The 19,638-nt window shown below is 51.1% G+C and overlaps 1 protein-coding gene across 4 annotated transcripts in view; it reads right to left on the reverse strand.

Annotated features, from left to right (window-relative positions):
* Positions 1-19,638, reverse strand: part of SAMD4A (sterile alpha motif domain containing 4A) — a 102,843-nt gene that overhangs the window by 12,345 nt on the left and 70,860 nt on the right. For 2 of the 4 annotated variants that reach the window (XR_007509593.1, XM_049828614.1), the window contains exons 3-5: positions 7,650-7,913; positions 2,248-2,357; positions 1,503-1,589 (exon numbers count right to left, since the gene is read on the reverse strand). Coding sequence is in view for 2 of the 4 variants with exons in the window: in XM_049828614.1 (XP_049684571.1) it covers positions 1,503-1,589; positions 2,248-2,357; positions 7,650-7,913 (461 nt within the window). In the remaining 2 variants the exon portion in view is untranslated. The remainder of the gene's footprint in view (positions 1-1,502; positions 1,590-2,247; positions 2,358-7,649; positions 7,914-19,638) is intronic. The other 2 variants (XR_007509594.1, XM_049828615.1) reach the window with 1 other exon arrangement.

The raw sequence follows: 19,638 nt of genomic DNA on the forward strand, positions 1-19,638 counted from the left end.
AAAATCCTGCTCTGCTAACTGGGGGAGAGGGGTGGAGCAGCTCTTTCCAAGAAAGCAGCAAACTTTAGCAGTGAGACACTGCCCAAAAAAATTAAGTCCCACACATGCTCTTGTTTAGCAAAAAGAAATTGGATGGGAAGCCTGGAAAACCAGAGACGTCTCCTCCCAAGTAAGGCAGCTCACAGGCAGCTCTGAGCCCCAGCAGTGGGACACGGTCACAGCCCCACAGCTCAAACCCACCCCAGGAGGGCTCAAAAGCAGTCCCTGCCACTTATTGCCTGTATTTTACAGCGTGCGTGGCTGGTTGTGTCAGCTGAACTGGGCTTAAGCTCCCGCACCATGCCAGTCAATCAATACCATATTTCAAAACCCAGGCGGAAAAGCGGGGGAAGAGGCTGTGTAATCATCTGGAAAACACATCGCCAAAGCAAGCTCAATCCAGCGGGCTGTCTCTTGGATTTAATAGTTATTATCGATATACGGAGGTAAATATGGCTTTATTAGCTCCTGCCATACTCTGAGTACAAGCCCATATTATAAATAAATAGTGAAGCAGTGAGCTAACGAAAACACCAATAAACAGCAACACACCACACGAGTATTTAAAAGCCCCTAGTGGGAGGCTCTGCAAGTTGCTGTTTGAAGATGGTGCAATTAACTATAATATAATATTGCGATAATAAATAGCGAGAGGTTGGGTGAGCTGCTCCCAGCAAGTCTGTGGTGCTGCTGCTTCTCCGACAGCCATTTCTGCAGAGATTAAGCTTTTACTGAAGTGACAAAGAAGTTTCTGTTTGTTCTCCTTGGAAATTTAAGATGTTGTTCAGGCACTGACGTGGGTGTCTGCCTTTTTATCTGGGGACAGGTTACCTATCTGATGCCCCAGAAAAGTGCAGTGGCCCTCGACCTGACGGACACCGGGAAATCCCATCTCTTTTTGGGGACGGAGAGGTAGGGGCAGGGCTCTGGGGGTCCACGTGCCGACCCCACGCACGGAAGGGTCTCACGAGAGGGACAGTGGCATCAAGAAGGCAGAGATAAGCGAGTGGGCGCGGGATGACCAGGGGTCTGCCCAGCTGGTTCTCCAGCGGCAGAGAGGACCACGACGGCTGTTGGGGCTAGAGCTGGTCCTGCACCACGGTTCAGCAGATGGGCCACCACCTTCCGTCGGTGTCGCTGGGATGGTGCCCCCCATCACTCAAAGCTCAGGTGTTTCTGAGCACCCTGGAGCTGGTCAGGGCTTGTACCAGTCCTGCAAGGCATATCCATCCCAGCTGCCTGAGTGGAGATGGATTAGGACTCACTCTGCAAAATATAGCCCCAAATAAAACCTTGCCTCTGGTACAGGAGTGTTTGAGACATCATTCAGAGGCGGCCAAGCCAACAACAGATTCCTCTGCAAAGGATCCCAACAATATGTGTAACTGAAGAGTGCTTCACCCCAACATTAATTCCTCGCTTCTTGAAAACCAAGAAATACAAAAGCGGTTGTGATTACTTACTCTTTCTAAAGATTTGAGCAGGTTTTGTCTTTCTTTTAGCTTTTGGATACTGATGACTATTTTGTGTCTTGCGCCTTTGGTAACGTTCTGCAAAAACAGCACAAAACCCGACATTAACATTTCCACAGGACAGCCAGGTCAACCCAAATCCTTCCTCCCCTAAACGAAAAGGGCTGCTATAAATTAATCAAATTTCTGAGTGCATGCAGGGATTAGCGGGGGACATCAGAAAAATCACTTAGAGGCTTGCTGAATATAGAGATTTCTAGCTAGTCTGCCCTTCCCCGGTACATCTCACACAGTGAAAGCAAAGGTGCTGACCGGCTCTCTTCATCCTGAGGATAATCCCGAGGTAAATCTCAAAGCGGGAACATTTTCAAAGGTTAACAAGGCACCTGGCCACCAAAGCCCCACTGACCCTAAAGGAGTTGGGTACAGCAGACTGTGTCCCTGAAACTCCAGAACTTAATCCCAACTGGAAAAAAACCCAAGCGTAGCTCCCAGTGATGGGACTTTCATGCTGGGACTCCAGTAAGAAATCTGGGACAAGGACTTTTTCAGGTACAATGTGGGTTTTTTTTCACTCCCCAAGACCCAATTTTCCTTTCTCTGTCTGCTTCCCAACCACCTGCAGGCAAAACGCCTTCCACGTGAAGACACAAAAAGGCATCGGAGGCATCTCATCGACCGACTGCCCACGCGTCGGGACCGCGGCCGGTTGCTTTACGACTGACGTGGGACGTACTTGTGCCTCGAGCTGGCATTCGGTGAGGGCCATCATCTCCTCGTACGTCATCTGCGAGAAGAGAGCGGCGTACTTGTGCAGCCGGAGGCTCTTCAGCCAGGCTGGGACATCTGCAGCACAAAGGTAAGGAGATAAGAGCTCCCGTTGAGTTCATGACACCGCTCAACCACGCGCAACAGCATCAACAGCAACACGAGGAGTTGATTAGGTGCTATCCACCACCCCACCGGTTCTTCAGACACCTTACTGAACTTCACGGACCTTTTGGAGGACATAGCGCTATGGATATGATGCTAGGAGGAGGAACCAGCCCTTGGATGAGGACATGGTGCTATGGATATGGATGGTAGGAGGAACCAGCCCCTGGATGAGGACACGTCCTCAGAGGTTTGGTTTCTGTGGCTGAGATGCTGGGAATTAGCCTATGGGGAGCTGGTGTCGTACCACTGCACGCCAAGCTCCTCGCTGCCCTTTTCCCAGGAACGTGGGAACCGCCGAAGCTAATGGTGTGGTTGAGCTTAGGATGAGCAAATGGCTGTTCTGCAGATGGCAGACACTGATTTATGGCGTGAGGGAAGATGGTATGTGCTGAAAATTTGAATGATGCTTAAAGAGAAATAAAGAGATCTTTTTTTTTGAGCATGGAAAAATGACGTGCCATCAAAGATGGTCCCACAACCTCTTTCAGAAGCGTGACTTGGGACCTCAAAATGCACTAACTGAAATGACTTCTTCCTTCCCAGTCGTTATCTGCAGCGTAGCACCTCTGTGCCTGGCTGGATGGGTACCCAAAAATACTTTTATTCTCCTGACGTCAATGTGGTTTCACAGGGAGGGACCCAGGAGGGGAATCCTTCCTCTTCAACATGCAACTTGGGGGTTCACAGGTTTGGGGGGCCTGTGGTGACACCCCACAAGGGCCGGGGGGGGGGGCCCTGCAGATATCTGTGCTGCAGCACAACATCGTGCCCGTGATGACGCTTTTGCTTTGAATCCTAAAGGCTTCAAACGCTGTGCCAAATCGGGACCTGCTTTATTTAGCACCTACAACCCGACAATAGCTCTGCCTTAGCCTACCGAGCTCACGCGCTCCGCTCCCAGCAATACCCTCGTCCATTAGTCCTCGTCCCGTTCCCCACCACCGAGACACCCAGGAACCCCGTCTCAACCCACATGGGGTGCAGTAACAACAAAAACCCAGTGTTTCAGCCCCAAACCCCACACCTTGAATGGAGAGAGCAGGTGGAGGCTCGGGAAATGTCTCTTTTGGGGCTAAATACTAATTACCAGCAACAACTCCCCTCTCTTTGATGGTTCCCGAGTCGATGTGCGGGGTATGTGTGGAGTGGGTGGTGGACCCCACGTCCCAGGGCAAGGCAGGGGCTGACGGTGTGGGAAAGCCCGAGGGGAAGGAGCGATGGCTGGTGGTGAGGATACCCCGATGGGGTTCCTCTGCCCAACCTTCCTCCACCGAGGGATGGAATGGAGGCTTGCACCATTTTCGGGAGGGATTTCTACCCACTGTGTGCTTCTGCTGCCGGGCTGGGGCTGCTGTGGGTGCTGGTGCTCTGCTCACCATCCCCAAGGCCAGCGTGAGGACAACCTCCACGGCCACATCCAATAACCTTCGCTAACGTAGCCAACCTCAAAGGTTTTCTAGGCCGATCCGACTGCAAAGCGTGAGGCCAGGCTTGCTTTGGAACGTGATGAGATGATGCGAGAAGGACAGTCTCACTGCTGGGGACATCCCCTGATGTGTCCAGAAAGCCCCATGTTGCTGAGCACCAGATGCAAGTCAAGGATCGTCACGGAGCTCTTCCCAAACCAACGCCTCGTCGCTGGAGGGGCCAGGGCAAGATGGACCTTTGGTTTGGTCCCCTAAGGCAATTCTTACATCTGCCACAAGTCTCCTGCTGCCCACTGCCCGGGCTGACCCCAAACCCCGCTCGCATCCAAGCAGAGGATGCAAACGGCCCCAAAATGCTGCATTTTGCTCACACTCTCTGTCCTCTGACACACATCAGGATTTGGGTTTCAATGAAATTCCTCAAATGCTGCACAGAAGGAGATCAACCCCACACCAAACATGGGGGCAAAGCAGTTACTGAGCATGGACCAGCTGAATTTTGCCATTTTCCAAAAGTCCCAACATACAACAGTCCTAAAAACTGCTACCAGAGGCCTCTCAAAACGATCTTCTGTTTAAAAAAATTAAAAGCTTTTAGCAGAAAGCCCTGTGTTTCCAGCCTGGGACTGGCAGGCTCAAAACTCAACTTCATTTTAACACACCACCACGCCATTTTAGTGACGACACAATAAAAGTCTACCTGATCCCACGTCCCTTGGGGACACGTCTTTGGCACACATCTGTGCCGATGGCAAAGCCCATGGAGATATTTTCAGAAGAGAGCTGCAACTTCATTAAGACATTAAACCCTGCAGAAAACCCATCTCCAACATTTGCAGAGGGTCAGGGCGCAGAAGCAGCTCTTCTGTCCCTTTGCATCAAGCCTCCCTGGACCACCTCCTAATTTTGGGAGCTACGATGGTCCCAGAGCCCCTTTGCCAGCGGGGATGGCAATCCTGGGAGTGGGCTGGGGAGAAGGAACCACAGAGGAACGGTGGTGGGGCTTTCCCCCTTCCCTTGGGGAAGAGGCAACCGGGAGGTGCAAGGTCATCTAAGGCGATTTCGTAGTCCTTGGAAAGTCAAATTTCCTAACGCTCCCTGCGGAGCAGTGAGCTGCCTGCCCACGGAGCTACGCTTTAATCACTGATTACCGGGAGCTAATTGCGAAGTCATGGCACGGCTGTCAGAAACGCCGTGCCTGACGTGAGCAGCAAAGCGAGGACTTCCACGCTGCTCACTGACATTGTCACCTACAGGCATTAAACGCCGGAGTTGGGCTGGCACGTGTATATCGGGGTACCGGCATGGAAATTTAAAAGGAAAACAATTCACTCTGCCATATATATATATATATATATATATATATACAAAGGCCAATATATACACAGGACAGCTTCAGAAGTGCCCTTATGGCACACCATGCTAAGCCATGGACATACTCGCAGCAGAAACCCTCAGTTCTACCCAAACCCGGTGCACCCCAAGCTGTGCCCCGAGACGAGATGGACAGACAGATGGACGAGCTCTGCAGGGAACAAAGTGTCCACGTTTCCCCCTGGAGAAACCAGGGGTCAGGAAAAAGGCAAAGGGCACTTTTCCTTCGGCATGAAGACAGATGGAAAAGAGAGAAATAGGGGACACTGGGGGAGATGAACTGCTAAGCCACGTTGGATGGGGGTCTGTTGTGGTTCTGTTTTCCCCTCTATCCTCCTGGATGCCCCGGAGGGTGTTAAAGAAGGAGCAAGCTGACCAGAGGCACGGGTGACATCAAGCCCCAAGAGCCTGCAGGCGCTCAGGGAGACGTGGCTGCAATTCAGAGAAGGGACTTGGCAAACGGAGCAACCGGTCTGGATGAAATAAGATGCAACCCAATAAAAATGCACAAAGTTGTGCGTTTCTGTAGGAACAAGAAACGGCACGAAGCGAGGGCAGGGAACGGGCAGTACATTTTTTTTTTTTTTTTTGCAGGAAAGCTGTGGGGATACAATGGGTCACACGCAGCCCTCAGCGGTGTGTTATTTGAGGACGATGAGCTATACAGCCACAGGAACGCTGGCTGTACGGCAAGCAAATCTCTGCTCTGTTCCCGAGTCCAGTTTTGGGCAACACACCTTCCATAAAATACGGACTTTCTGGAAAAAAGCCGGTGGACACAAGTGACAACAACCCTAAGTTTAGAAAACACCATCTGGGAAGAAACTGGATTGCTTCAGTCTGAAGAAAATACAGCGGAGGGGTGTGGGGGGGGAAGGACACGACAGTCGTAGACACCAGAGGCTGCAGACATCTGTTTTGCACGTCCCCGGACAGCGGGACAAAAACAAACTGGCTGACTCAGCACTGGAGAGAATCAGGTTTAGATGTTTGCGAACCTGCTTCCAGAGAAGGACGCCCGGGAAGGGATGGCCCGAGGAAGGGCAGCCACCTTCCCCCATGGGGGGCTGCACGCAGCTCCAACGGACTGTCCTAATACATGGAGTTTATTTAATCGATTATCGCGTGTGGTCGGCCTGGGCAATAGCGCCTTTGGGTTTTGTGGATTTGGCCGTACGGATTGATTTGCGTTGCACGGGGAAGTTTCTACCCACGCAGGTCCCAGAGCTTCAGCTGTGGATGACGGGGAGCCACGCTCCCCACGGTCTCCCTGCCAGCTCCACGGCAGAAACCCGGAGAAACACTGAAGGGTTAAACAGACCCCCCTCTGCACCGCTTGCTCCCAACGAGGGTCTCCCTGTCCTGACAGACCGCAGGATGCGGCCCCAGGCACGGAAAGCCTTGGGGACCCTTCACGCTGATCGCAGCTTAGTCTTCGACACGCTCGTGGTGACCCTGCCGAGCCTGCCCGCCGGTTTGTTTCACGCACATCTAAGTCACACAGTGCCAAATCAAACGCCGTTCCATGTTACAGAGATTTACACTTATCTGGATTTGTCTGTAATTAGAATAAAATCAGACCTTGTGACTATTTAAAAAACACGATTATTCCCTTATTCTGATACATCATCGGTCTTTACCCAGTTCAGTTGCTTTGCATTACTGAAAACGGCAGTTGTTTAAATCAGTCTTTGATAGCTGCGGGTTCATTTTCAGTCATCTTGTCTGTTCACAGGAATATACAGCCTGTGTGTTTGCCCAGTTTTTATCTATTTATTCCGCTACAGCCTGAAGTTTGCGCTCCATCTTCGACTGCAGCAGTAGGGTTTCGTTTCTGCCTTGTTTACCAACAGGATCACATACATTTATTGCTTAGAGTCTCCGCGAAATGCAGGCATAGTGGGAAAAACAACTGAAATACACAGGATAAATTCGCTGCAAACAAGTATCCTAAGCTGAAACTTCCCCAAATACTTGGTGGGTACCAAACACCGCAATGGTAAATCACACGTGGCTTGCTAAACTTACACTAAGCTACTTTCCACCGTAATAAAAAAGAGAGAGAAAAGAGCACAACTCGCAGCCAAAAGCCCCAGGCTATGGCAAAAATCCAGCTTTTTGGAAAGCTGGCAGCTTGCAGGATTTTGGGGCAAAACCAGCCCACCGGCACCCAACTGTAAGACGTCAGATCAGGACCAGCCGCTGCTTCAAAGAAAACCTAACTTATTCCCCTAAACCTAAATTCCTAAGCCGGGAAGAAACGCCGTAAGGCCCCGTTTGGTTACGAGGACTCTCGCCCAAAACCGCCAACCGAGCCCCGCGCTGCCGGGAAAAAGGCTTTTCCCCTCCTGCCTCTGGGTGCTGGGGATGGGGAGGGGGAGGCATCTGGTTTTTCACTCACCTTTCATCCCACTCCCTTCCTCCTGGAATGTGTTACGAGCGGAAGGCTGATCTTCTAAATGTTCACTCCCACCACTTCCCGAAGAGGCTACACTGCTTTGTGGAGACAGGGGGGCATGATCGGAAGGGATGCACTGGGGTCCTCTAGCTCGTAAGTCCTCATGAGACATCCATCCATGTCCTAGAGGTTGGTTTGGCACATTCATGGGTGGGGTAAGGGACACAGAGCGTTTCAAAGGGCTGTGGTGTGTCTGGCCTGAGAGAACTGAAAAAAAAAAAAAAAAAAAAAAAATCAAAGAGGTTATTCCCCCCTCGCGGCCCGGGATGCAGCAGAGTCCCCCGAAAAAAATTAAATGAAATTATAAAATGCGTGGTGGTTGGCCACGGTGCCTTGCTGATGGCTTTGCAGTGCCCGCGGCTAGCTGGACCCTACCCTGAGCTCTTCGCTTTGCCTCCCGGGAAGCAAAGGGGATGGGAGTACCTGCAAGGAGATGGGGTTACAGGAGCTATGTCAGGTTGCTTAAGGAAAGGCGTTGTGTGGATTGCACCTCTAGGGGAAAAAAAAAATTAAAAAAAATTGAGCAGCTCTGGAGGTTTTCCCCCTGCGGAGTCACGTACCGACAGCAAACCTGAGCACGCGACCGTGCCGGGTGCTTGGCTGCTGCCTCTCGCCATGAAACTCGCCCCGCTAGAATCACCCGGACCCGTATCTTTCTGGGAAAGGCATAAAAATCCCCAGGATGGGAATGTCCTCACACAGACCCAGGGGCAGCTTCTCTGTCTCTCCCTTTGGGTTAGGACTTGGCTTATGCACCGAAGCACGAGCATTTACACATCTGCCTAACGTCATCGCGGAGGTTCTTGGCATCCATACAAATGTCTAAGCCCTGTTGAGTCCTACTAAGATCTTGCATTTCGTTGAGCTATCAACAGCAACGAGAGCATCCCAGCTCAGCTGCCCATCAGGTGCGCTTCCAACCACGTGCCTTTTAACCCTCCACAAAAGCAAACACCCAAAGCAACGGTGAAAATACACCCACGACAAAGAGGTGAGGCTGAACCCCTCCCCAAATTATCTTTGGAAAGCTTTGGATTTGTTTTTCCTTCCCAGTTGTAGATGGGTTTGTATTTCCTGGCTGAAATTTTGATACCACCAAGTTCAATTTGTTCTTAATAAATAACTTTTAACACTGCTAGGAAAAGAGTGATGCACAAACTCCTGTGATTTGGAGTTATTTCTCAAGAAAGGCTTTACAGGGGGTAGGTATTTACTTGCCTTTCAGTCAAGTACAGAAATATGCCTTATGTAGGCTAAAGTATTAAAAAACCCCAAATCGTAGATCTTCTGACACTTTTTGGTAGAAGTGTTGCAACTTGAATAGATTTTTAAATAAAATTTTTACTGAATAGTCTCCATTTTTCACTGCTCTTCTTCCATACCATCTGATTCATTTTTAGTTATCTCCTTAAAGATTTAGGTATCTTTTTCTTGGGTCTGTTGGTTAGTAGGGGTAATACACAGTATTTAGAAGAAAAGATGGAAATGGACGAACTATCTTTGTTTCCTGTAATGAAAAATATATGAAAAGATTGGTCTGTTGGCTTAACAAAATTCAAATTCCATCACTTGCAAAGTCACTAAACTGCTGGTTAAACCCCAAATGCAGCTAATGTATTTTAATGTACGGACTTAGGATGTAACACACTTGTTTAATGTTTTATTGCAGTTACTCTCAATGAAATTAGATGAACTTCATGGGGGCTGTTTCCTGATAACCGAGACCAAAAAAATCTCTGGATTTAGCTGTCGCTCAGCCGAGCCGTGTCTCATCACCTGCTGGGATAACCGGGACAAGTTCTGGATCCAGCGCTACGGGAAGGTCCTTTTTGGTTTGCAGCAAACCCAAGCCAATGCTGCTATTTTCAGCGTGCCCCTGGGTACAGGTGTGGGATTCACATCGTGACGGCTAACAAAACATCTGCACTGGTCTGTTAACAAAGGATTCATTTCTAGAGACAAGAGCAAATTCTGCAGAAAGACACTCATTTCTCAAAATTAGTGGCTGTAAGCTTCATTGCGGGGTAGATGATATGAAAAGCAGTTTTTCTGCTCCAGGGAAACCTGCGGGCAGAGGGCTTAAGATGACCTTTCAGCCCATATGAAACTGAAGCAAAAACTTTTCAATTTTTCTTTCAAAATCAAATTTCTTAACTCTGTACAAAACCCGGGGGAAATTCATCCTTCTTGCTGCTTTTCCTCCTAAAGCACCAAAGCTCCCTAACCCCCTTTTTTCCACTGGCAGGAATTCATCAAAACCACTCCTCCGGCTCATCCATTTGTTATTTCCAAATATAAATGAGTCTTGGTGGAAAACCCCCAGCCAGTTGTACTATGCTGTAAAAGTTTAATTCCCAGCTAAAGCCCGGAGGAAAACCCACCATCAAAGCCATCCCTGCTGACCAGAAGTGGAATGAAAATGAGCAAGTAGTAGGGTTATAAAAGGAGGGGAGAGAAAAACACCAGACCCTGTTTGCTTTTATTAAGCACCTGTAAAAAGCAGCTGGTGCCACACGCAGCTGATGGATGAGGCCAAAAACCTGCGGATTTCTGCAACGTCTAAATTGTTCCCATTTCTGAAAGCATCTTCTTCTACCAGCACGTAGTACAAACACCACGCCGCGCAGGGAAGCAAGGGGATGGCTTATGGTGAAGAATCTGTTCCCCTCCCATTAAACAGCTATAGAAACATCTTCCAGAAGTCTCCTGCCAGAAAAGGATGTCAATGAGGACCCGGGATTGTTTTCAGAGCAATCTTATATTTCCTAAAGTTGTGATGCATCCTGATGGGGAAATAGATGGATTTAAGAAGGTCTTGGACAAGCTATTCCAGCTCTTGGCTTTGTGATTGACCCCAAAAGCAGCACCATAAGGGGGCTGTGTAGATGTCACATCACCCTCCCAGGAGAAAAAAAAAATACTTAGCATTAAAAAAAAAAAATTACGGGGGGCAATATGGGAAAAAACCTGATGAATCCGTTGAAACGCATCAGCCCGGCTCAGCATCACAGCGGCACTGCCCAGAGCCCCTTCTGTGTCTGCTGCCCCCCCGCCGCGGTCGCACGGCTGGGGTGACAGAAGCCACCCCGAATTTGTTGTAGGAAAAACTCTGGTTTAGGAAATATTTGTGCCCCTTGAATGAATGAGAGATGGAGGGGAACAGGCAAGGAAGACGGGAGCTAATTGCCCCATTTTAGGAGGCGAAGGGCTGCTCTCTTAGTCCTCCCTCTTACAGGGTGTAGGCAGCAGCTGGTACCCTGCAGCGTTTAAACCATCCTCTCCCCACCAAAATCTTGCAAATGAGAGGCTATTTTTGGCTTAAATCCAGCCCAGCTTCCTTCCTGAGCAGCAATACCCTTGCAAACTGCTGCTCTTCCATCTTAATTTTATGTCCCCTAATTAGAAGCTGGTGTCGGCTGGAGGAGAAATAATGAACTCCACAGGATGGCCAGGAACAATTAGAAATCATCCAGTGCAACATATAAAAATTAGTTCCACTTCTTTCCCTGAGATAACGCAACGCTGGAGTCCAACAGACCACGTTTTACTAAACCACAAGGATTTTTACTGTGTGAGTCAATTCACACAACTTCACAAGATGGGTTAGGGTTAATTCCTCTGCAAAGGATGCTACAAGCAGAAAAACTCACCAGCTCTTTGAAACCACCCCAGCTAATCTTGGTACCAGATAAGAGATTATTTAAGAGCTCTTAGCACTTGCCTAGCTAGGCTCTGCTTAAGCCCTTCTGGCTGTAACAGACACCGGTGAGCAACTTGGTTTCTTGCAAACCCTCTTACCAGTTTCCATCAGCACTCAGGCTCAAAAATGCTGAGAACCCGACGATGGCACCTGCCTGACGTGCACACGCCTCTCCCTCTTTTAATTTGTAACCCTCAGAAAGGGGATTAATAAATCTGCATATTTATTAATGCTGCTGCTTGTGTTCTTGCCCTCAGTTTCTTGAAACAGAGGATGTAGCTAATGATTTTCAAAGCGTCGGTTTACTATAGGTCCTTCCCTGCTTTTGACAATCCTGTGTGCTTTTTGGATGGTCCAAGGTGAACCCAGGGCTGCCGACGGCCAAGCTGGGACAAGCCACTTATTCAGTCTCTTTGCTAAAATAAATGGTCCACGCGTGCTTTAACTTCAGCCGGAGAAAACCAAGTGTGAGTTTATAACCTTACACTCAAGCCTCTTTTTTTTTTTTTTATTACAAAAATATTAAGCTTTAATTTAAAAAGGAAATCTAATATATTCTTCTAGGGTAAGATAAGATTCCAGGAGGTGGCCAGAGGCACGCCTGCCTTTCTGAGCGCCGCGGCGGTGCGAGCCGGACGAACAAAGAGAGGAAACCACCGCTCCGAAATGCAAGCCACGCTGGCACACGGATCCCCTACAACTTGTAAGCGTGACCCACTTCTGGTTTAGAAGCGTTTTCCTGCCAGGCGCAGGCTCTTTTAGGCAATGCAAGAGCCATCCGCTCCCCAGGGACCCACCACTCGCTCTGCAAAGGCACTGCCTGGTCCGGCTCCTTCCACGTGGGTATCCGATGGGATGGGGACCAGAGAAGATGACGGTCTTCCCCGCGATAAATGGGCTGGAATCGCGTCTTTGCTCTGCCACCACGGCTCTGAACGGCCGTAGGGGTTGTGCTCAGCCCACGCCAGATGTGTTTCCTTGCAAGAAAGCTCCTTGTGGCCTCCCGATCGGGGTCAGCTACAAGCCAGCAGATGCTGGTAAATATAAGGCCTTTGAGATGAGCTTGGGATGTTTTGCATCCTAGGGAAAAAATGGGATGAATAACCTGGAGCTACCGGTGCTGAGACGTATGAAGCGTTGCTGAAGCACTCTCAGGCTTCAAACAAAGTTCGGCTTAATATTCCCAGGGGAAAAAAAAAAAAAAAAAAAAAAAAAAAAAGAGGATGGAGAAGGAGTGATGGTGATGTGGTGATGATGGAACCATCCCGGTGTGCTGGGCTCCCCATCGCAGGGGGCGGCTGCAGACCACGCTGCCGCAGGGATGGAGCAGCGAGGAGCATCCCTGCGGGACCACCACCTCCCCGGGCAAAACTGGCTTTACCACGGACCAAATGCTGGCTGGGCTGGCAGGCACGACAACGTGCTTATAGAAACTCTGAGGCTGCAAGTGCTTTCCCCGTCAAGCCCTGGGCTTAGTTTTGGTTGTTTTTTTTTTTTTTTCCTCTTCCTTTCTGAAGTGGTGTTGCCTATTTTGGTAGGCAAGGGCTAATTTCAAGAGGGTTTTTGTTCGCTGAAGACCATGTGGAACAGCGTCAGACATTTGTGTTGTGGTTTCTCAGGGTTTCGGGCCAATTTTTCAGCCTGAGAAGGGAAAAGCCACCCATTCCTGTAATTAGAGCTGAGGAATTGGGCTCTGCAGGCAGACCTTCCTCCACACGGCGTGCGACGGCTGACGAGGCGCTCGCCCTCCCTCTGCCCCAGTGCACCCTTCATTAAATCTGGCTCAAAGCGCCGCAAAAGTCCTTGAAGAGACGCACGTGGGGCTGATGTGAGCATTTCCACCGACAGCCAGATCCATTTCTGGGTACAGAGGAGCGTTCCCGGTCCTGGCATGCCCTCCACGCTGCACGGTCCCCGCCGTGTCCCTAAAACCCAGAGGACCTTTACAACAACCTCACGACCCCTTATCCCAGCACGTCATCCACACGGCGGATTACAATTCAGAACAAGGTCCTCCCTGAGGCTGGAGAAAGGAAAAGGTGCGGCAAGGTGCACGCTGAACTCTTTGGGAGATGGGGTTTTTTGTCTTTAGTCTAAAAACGGCAATTCTTGGCTGCAAAGCTAGTTGTGGTGCATCCTCAGGCAGTGTCCGATCGTGTACAATTCCTCTTCTGGTCTGTAGGTAGCTGGAGCAGCAGCTTGACCCCGATTTGCTATAGAAAGCGGGGACGTTTTTAATCCACCGAGGCCACACGGTCTCTTGTTCAGCCCGGAGGCACCCCCGCGGAGGGGAAATACCGAGCAGCTCCTGCGATTCCCCTCGCAAAGCAACCGCCAAGTTCAGCTCGGTCCTCTCCTCCGCCTCCCCTTTGCTACCCCGCTCACGAAGCATCGTCCCCTCCAGGAAGGCTCCCCCCACGCTGGCAGACCAACGCTCGCGGCTTTTTCCAGCGTTTTTGTGCCCAGGACCCTTGGAAACAGCCGCCGGTGGGTCACGCTGCCCGGCTGGCACCCAGCCTCCTTCCTGGGCACCTCATTCACCCGCTCTCCACGCCGCCGCAGGCAGCTCCAGCGTGGCCGAAGCAGAACCTGATGGAACATTTTTCGGCTCAACATCCCCTAACCCTTGGAGCCTTTTCTTTGTGCCTTTATTTTTTATTTTTTTTTTTCCTCCCTGGGTTTTGTGGCTGTGACTTTAACTGTGTTCGTACAGTGCCGGATAAACCATGTCCTCGCTTCTGAATCAGGCGCTGATATAAGCCAAGGGGGGCTGAAACCAAGGGTCCTAAATTCAAGCAGCCACTGGGTAGTTGTGTATGTTAGAAAGAAAAAAAAAAAGATACAAGCAGAGCGCTGCCTCAAGCAGAGAAATTAGGAAGAAGCACAGACTGCAGAAAAGCCTCTCAAGCGAACTTTTTTTTTAAAAAATGACGTTTTTAAACACAGTTTCCTGTTCGAGAAACTGGACAGAGAAACAATAACCCGTTTGTTGCTGCTCTCTCCAAGCAGCACATGCGAGGCCCCATCCAGGCTCAGCCGGGGAGGGGGACATCTCTGCTGACCGCGGGGGATTTCGTGAGCCCCTGCACGGCACGAGCACGCGTGGACCCGCTGTTTGGCTCCGGCAGGAATTGCCGTTCTTGTTATTTACTCATTTGCGTGGCAGAAGGAGTGGGGCTTGCATATGAAGATGTGTAAACGCAGCTCTCGGTTGGCTTCAGCAATCCGACGGGATGCATTTCGGGAAGGAAGCCCAGCTCGTCTCACCGAGGAGCAGGAGCTGGGGAGCTGCTTTTGAGGTCCTTGCGTGGGGCTTCCCACCAAAGCATCCAGCAAGGTGGGAGTAAGACAGAGCAGGAGCGCATCCCGACCGCGATTTAACTCGCAGACAAAAGGATGCACGAAATGACGGCTGGGGGAGGTGGGAATCGGGGTTGGGGATGGAGGATTAGAGGCGCGTTGCAAGAAGGCGCTGCCCTAAACGATGCTGCTTTCTGGGTAAACGAAACACCCCGATCTCCAGGCCAAGAAATGTGGTTTCTCTCATACATTTATACACAAACCACAGAAAAAACAGTGTTCGCCCCTGGGGAATCCCAGTCCGTTAAGAACAACGCTGCTGTGCCGAACCGAGCCTCCGTAATTATCCCAGAATTCACTGATTTTTTGCTAGGGGCTCCCGGGGGAAATTCCTCCCCTGCTCGCAGATCAAGCCGGATAAATGGCGCTGGGACGCAGAAACTCTCCTTCCTACGGTCCTTTTCCACCCAGAAGAGATGTCCAAAAGCATCTGCTCGGCTGAAGCAGCAGCCAGCGCTCCCCACTGCCTCCATCAGCTGCTAATAAGATCCCTGGTCTGAGGAGCATCCGAGACCACTGACAGCGTCAGCTTTTACCGCACGTTCCACTTCAGATGGAGAAACCCCTCCATCAGTTACAGTCATTTCTGGAGGCCAGGCTGGAAGCCGTACATCCTTTACATAGCAATATGCAACCTGTGGGAAACTGGGAGTAAGAAAAGGGTCTTAAGCCAGTCGAGTGGAAGGGGTGAATGCGAAACCTCTGGAATTGCCCTACGAAATTGGGATCTAATAATCCCTAAGGAGTCATCAAGAGTCTGTGGAGTGAGGGCAGGGAGACAGCATGCCCTTAGGAGTGACAAAATACAGGAGGACGTGTGTCTTACACGACGTACGCCCCCCGGTCATCACCCCACCATCATCGGGGAAGTTTCGCCCAGAAAGAAACAGGACTTTGCTACAGCACTGTAGCCTCTTCTATCCTCACCGACTCATCTGGGATTTTCTCCTCCCATGTCTCTTTTTACCCACTTTCACTCATTCAAAAAAGCCATTTAGTCCTCCTCTCTTGTAGGCACCATGGCCCGGATTTTGCAAGACAAATTCCTCTTCATTTCAGCCTTACCGGCTTCCTCTGGCCTCCAGCTCTCGGGAACTCGCACGTCCCATCCCGAGCACCCTCCGTCTGGGCTGGCCATGTCTTATTCCTTCTCCCCTATCTTTTTCTTCCAAGAGCGTAAAATCTTACCCGCTCCAGGAGAGAAGAAGAGCCCGTTGGGTCTCCGAGGCTACCGAGGGGCAAATGCAGTATCCAGTTCCCCACGTGAGAAGATGCAAAAGGCACTGCTCAGCAGGGACACCTCACGACTCCCCGTATTGCACAAGTACCAAGCTCTGCGATGCTCCCCAAAAGTCCTCAGCAGCAATGGGATAGCCACAGCTGCCATCATAAAACATGTATTAATTCTTTCCCATTATTGCCCCGAATTAACACAGCTCAGCTTTCCACCTCCTTTACATACCGACAGCATACGCATCCTAAAAATCTGCCCTCATCATCCTCTTGATTGCTCAGATGTTGCCTTGCATTCAAGTTATTACACAGATCTCCGCGCTGGCTAACATGAGACTATATTGCTCAGCAAACGGGGGGGGGACTATGGTTACAAGAAAACATCAAATGCAGAGCAACCAGCCTCGAATAAAATTGCATAACGAAAGGGAACAGCAAACTTGAAGGGAAAATAAAGTGAAAAAAAAAATAATTCAGCTTCAAGGCTGCCAAAACTGAGCCATTGATTACAGCGCATTTGATCCATTTGCATGCAGAGAGCTTTGCTTTGGAGCCGAGATGGAAACAGAGTCTTAATATAGCTGGAGAGAAAATATCCTTCTTGCACTCTCCTAACTGCACTTTGATAGGAAGCAGCCACAGAGCAGATGGTGCCTATATATAATCACCAGACCTATTATCCCAGCCTCTTTTAGTAATTTGAAGGATGTGATAACCACAAGGAGAGCGGCAAATATTCCCCTCCGTTCCTCCCTTCCCCCTGCTAAGAAAAATATCCAAAAAAAAAAAAAAAAAAAAAAAAGACGAGGAAGCTATAATTATGGTAACGATTAAAAGAATTTCCAAATGAAGTAAATAACTATTTTGTGCACTGCTCCTTTAAACCAGAAGTCAAAAGTTAATTAAATAGCGGCACGTTACTGAGTCAGGAGAACACAGCAAGCCCCCGTGCAGTCGGGAAGGAGACTGGAGTTGCTTCGGATAAATCCAGACCCCAGCACTCCCTTCCCTCCTCGGTGCCCTCCTGCCATTTCTCTGCAGCTGCTGTTTGATGGCCAGGGGAAGGAAAGCTCATCTGTCTCCATTTCTTTACTTGCCAAAGCCTAGAGTCGCATGGTTTCAAAAGATGAGCGACGGAAAGGTGATCCTTTCCGGGGGTTTCTTGCCCCACAAAGATGCTCAGAAAAACATCACAAATCTGATTTTTATGACGTTGCGAGCGAAGGCTGAGGAAAGGTGGCATCGGGAGGCTGTCGTGGAGAAGCAAAAAGGGTTTTAGTGGGGTATGCATGCCTCTGCCAGCATGGACCCTTCCTCCCCTCCTGCAGCTGCCTGCTGGGCATCCCAAAAGTGCCTGCTGGCAACTAGGAGCCCAGGGGCGAGTTGGTGAAAGCACTCCCTAGCTGCAGGCAGCTGGACGCATTACTTATCAGGCATTTTACAGACGTAAGTTAATAGTGGAGGTGGTGAGGAGCGTCCTTGGGTACCACCCGGCTCCCAGCCAGAGCCCCCAGCCCCACGCCAACGGTGGCTCCGGCGGTGATGGAAACTGCAGACGGGGACCCACGGGCGCTCATGTGGCGATGGGAAAAGCAAAGTTTCCCTCGGGAGAGCAAGAAGCTCCTATGCAATGAGTAACCACAGCTCACTGTCGCCTGTGCTGGTATCCGACAGGCACCAGGGCGGCTGGTAAAATACGCTTGGGTCTAGGAGGGTCCATCCATCAACAAAACCTCCCGGTCAACCGACATGGGAGACTGCTGAGGGGTCTGAGAGAATTACTGGGGACGTCTGACTTTGCTCCACAGCCCGGAGAGCATCAATCAGCTGCGCTGGCGGCTTCAGCGGCGCTTCCAGGTCAGAAGCGTGATTCATTGGCGACAGAAATCCCAAGGACCGTAGGATAACGCACAAAACCACCGCTGCTGCGTCTTAACGCCCATCCCCGAGACACCCAGGCTGCTGTAAGGAAAGCAGAGGCGGCATTGGAGCCGCAAGCTTCAAATTCCCCCCACCCCAACTTGCAGCTCGAGGATGGCGTCCTACCCCCCATTGCCAACGGACAAGCAACGCGCTAACGGCCACGCAAAACCAGGGCACGCAGTCCCTGCCCTGAGCGCTTACAGCTGGTGATTGCACCGGGAATTCACAAGCCGACAGGGTGGGAGCATCCCCGGGTGCTGCTGGAATAGAGGTTCCCAAATTAGGTGGCCTCATTCCAGCCAGGAAGCTGCGGAGCCGTCGCTCTGGGAGTAGGGTACGTGAATTTGGGAGCGGTGCCCTGTAAAGGGGATGCGTGGGTACATGTAAGGATCAAACCCTGCGTATACCGGGTTTGGAAGAAGTCACGGTGTGGTCCCAGGGGATGCATGGGTGACATGCCCTCTTCAGGGACAGCCACGTGTCACCCGCTGACACCCAGTGGTCCCCGTCCTCTTCACCGGCCCCGCAGACCAACCACCCCCCCATTGCCGCTTCCCTGCCAACGGGGCTGTTTCCTAGGGCTATGGCAGGCCAGATTACACGGATTATTTAAGTGCCTAGAAGCATCGCTCGGTGTCGCGAGGGATGGTTTAGGAGCACCCGCGCGGGTCTGTACCTACCAGCAGCCAAAAGCAACCGGTGACATCCACGCATGCTCATCTGCCACCCGCGGTATCCCCCTGGTACAAGCCACCGCTGAGCCCAGCCTCGAGGCCCCCTCCCCTCTTTCCCTTTGGGACCCCAGTAGAACCCCTCCGCCTTTCGGTGACGTCTCTGCCTCGGAGCATCACGGCTGACGAGGGGCCGAGCAGAGGCAGGACCGCAAGACCCAGCCCTCTGCCCATGCGAAAACCCGCTCGCTGCAGCGTGCTGGTGGGAAACGTGGCCCCTTTCCCTGCCTACTCCCTCCGCTTGGTAAGCAGGTATCCATCACTCGCTCGACACCCTGCCTACAGCAGGATGGGCGCAAAGCCCACCAGCAACGCCTGCTGCAGGCTGCACGTATGCCCCCCCGTCGTCACTTGCCCCCACGTGAGAGTGGAGCGGGCACGGCGGGGAGGACCTCATCCCCATCTCTGTGCTCTCTGATGCCTGGGGTAACATCAGCTCTGCTTTGCTAACCTCATCCCCCCCACCCCGAGCCATCCACATCCCCCCAAAGTCAACTGCTGCTGGCAAGAAACTTCTTTTTTCCACCCTGAAGGCTGCATGGCTGTGCATCCCCATGAGCGATGCTACCTGTGAAGACCAAGTCCCAGCTGAACGGGAACAGGAGAGGCACCCTCCCAGATGTTGGCCTGGAGACAACGTCCAAAGCCAAGTGTTCAGCAAGGGATGATGGGTTGCTCTGTGTCACCTTGTAAATCCCACCCCTCCTTTTTTTCCTTCCAGTGCAGAGCGTGGTCTTTGGGAAGACAACAGGTAGGCTGATGGGCTTCGGTGACAGTCTAAGATCCCCATGGAGATGCGTTGCAGGTGGGACCTCAGCATCATGTTGCCCTTTGTCGGCCACCCGCCCTTTTGGCCAAAGACACGGAGAGAAGGGAGACCCTCTGGGAGCAAAGAGGTGAAGGGAACATGGCAAAACAGGCTCAAAGCACGAACAGTAAGCGCCGGGGCAGCTAAACTGTAGTCTCAAGGGTAGAACAGGTTCTG

Source organism: Accipiter gentilis, chromosome 25 (genome assembly GCF_929443795.1).
Source record: "Accipiter gentilis chromosome 25, bAccGen1.1, whole genome shotgun sequence".
NCBI lineage: Eukaryota > Metazoa > Chordata > Aves > Accipitriformes > Accipitridae > Astur > Astur gentilis.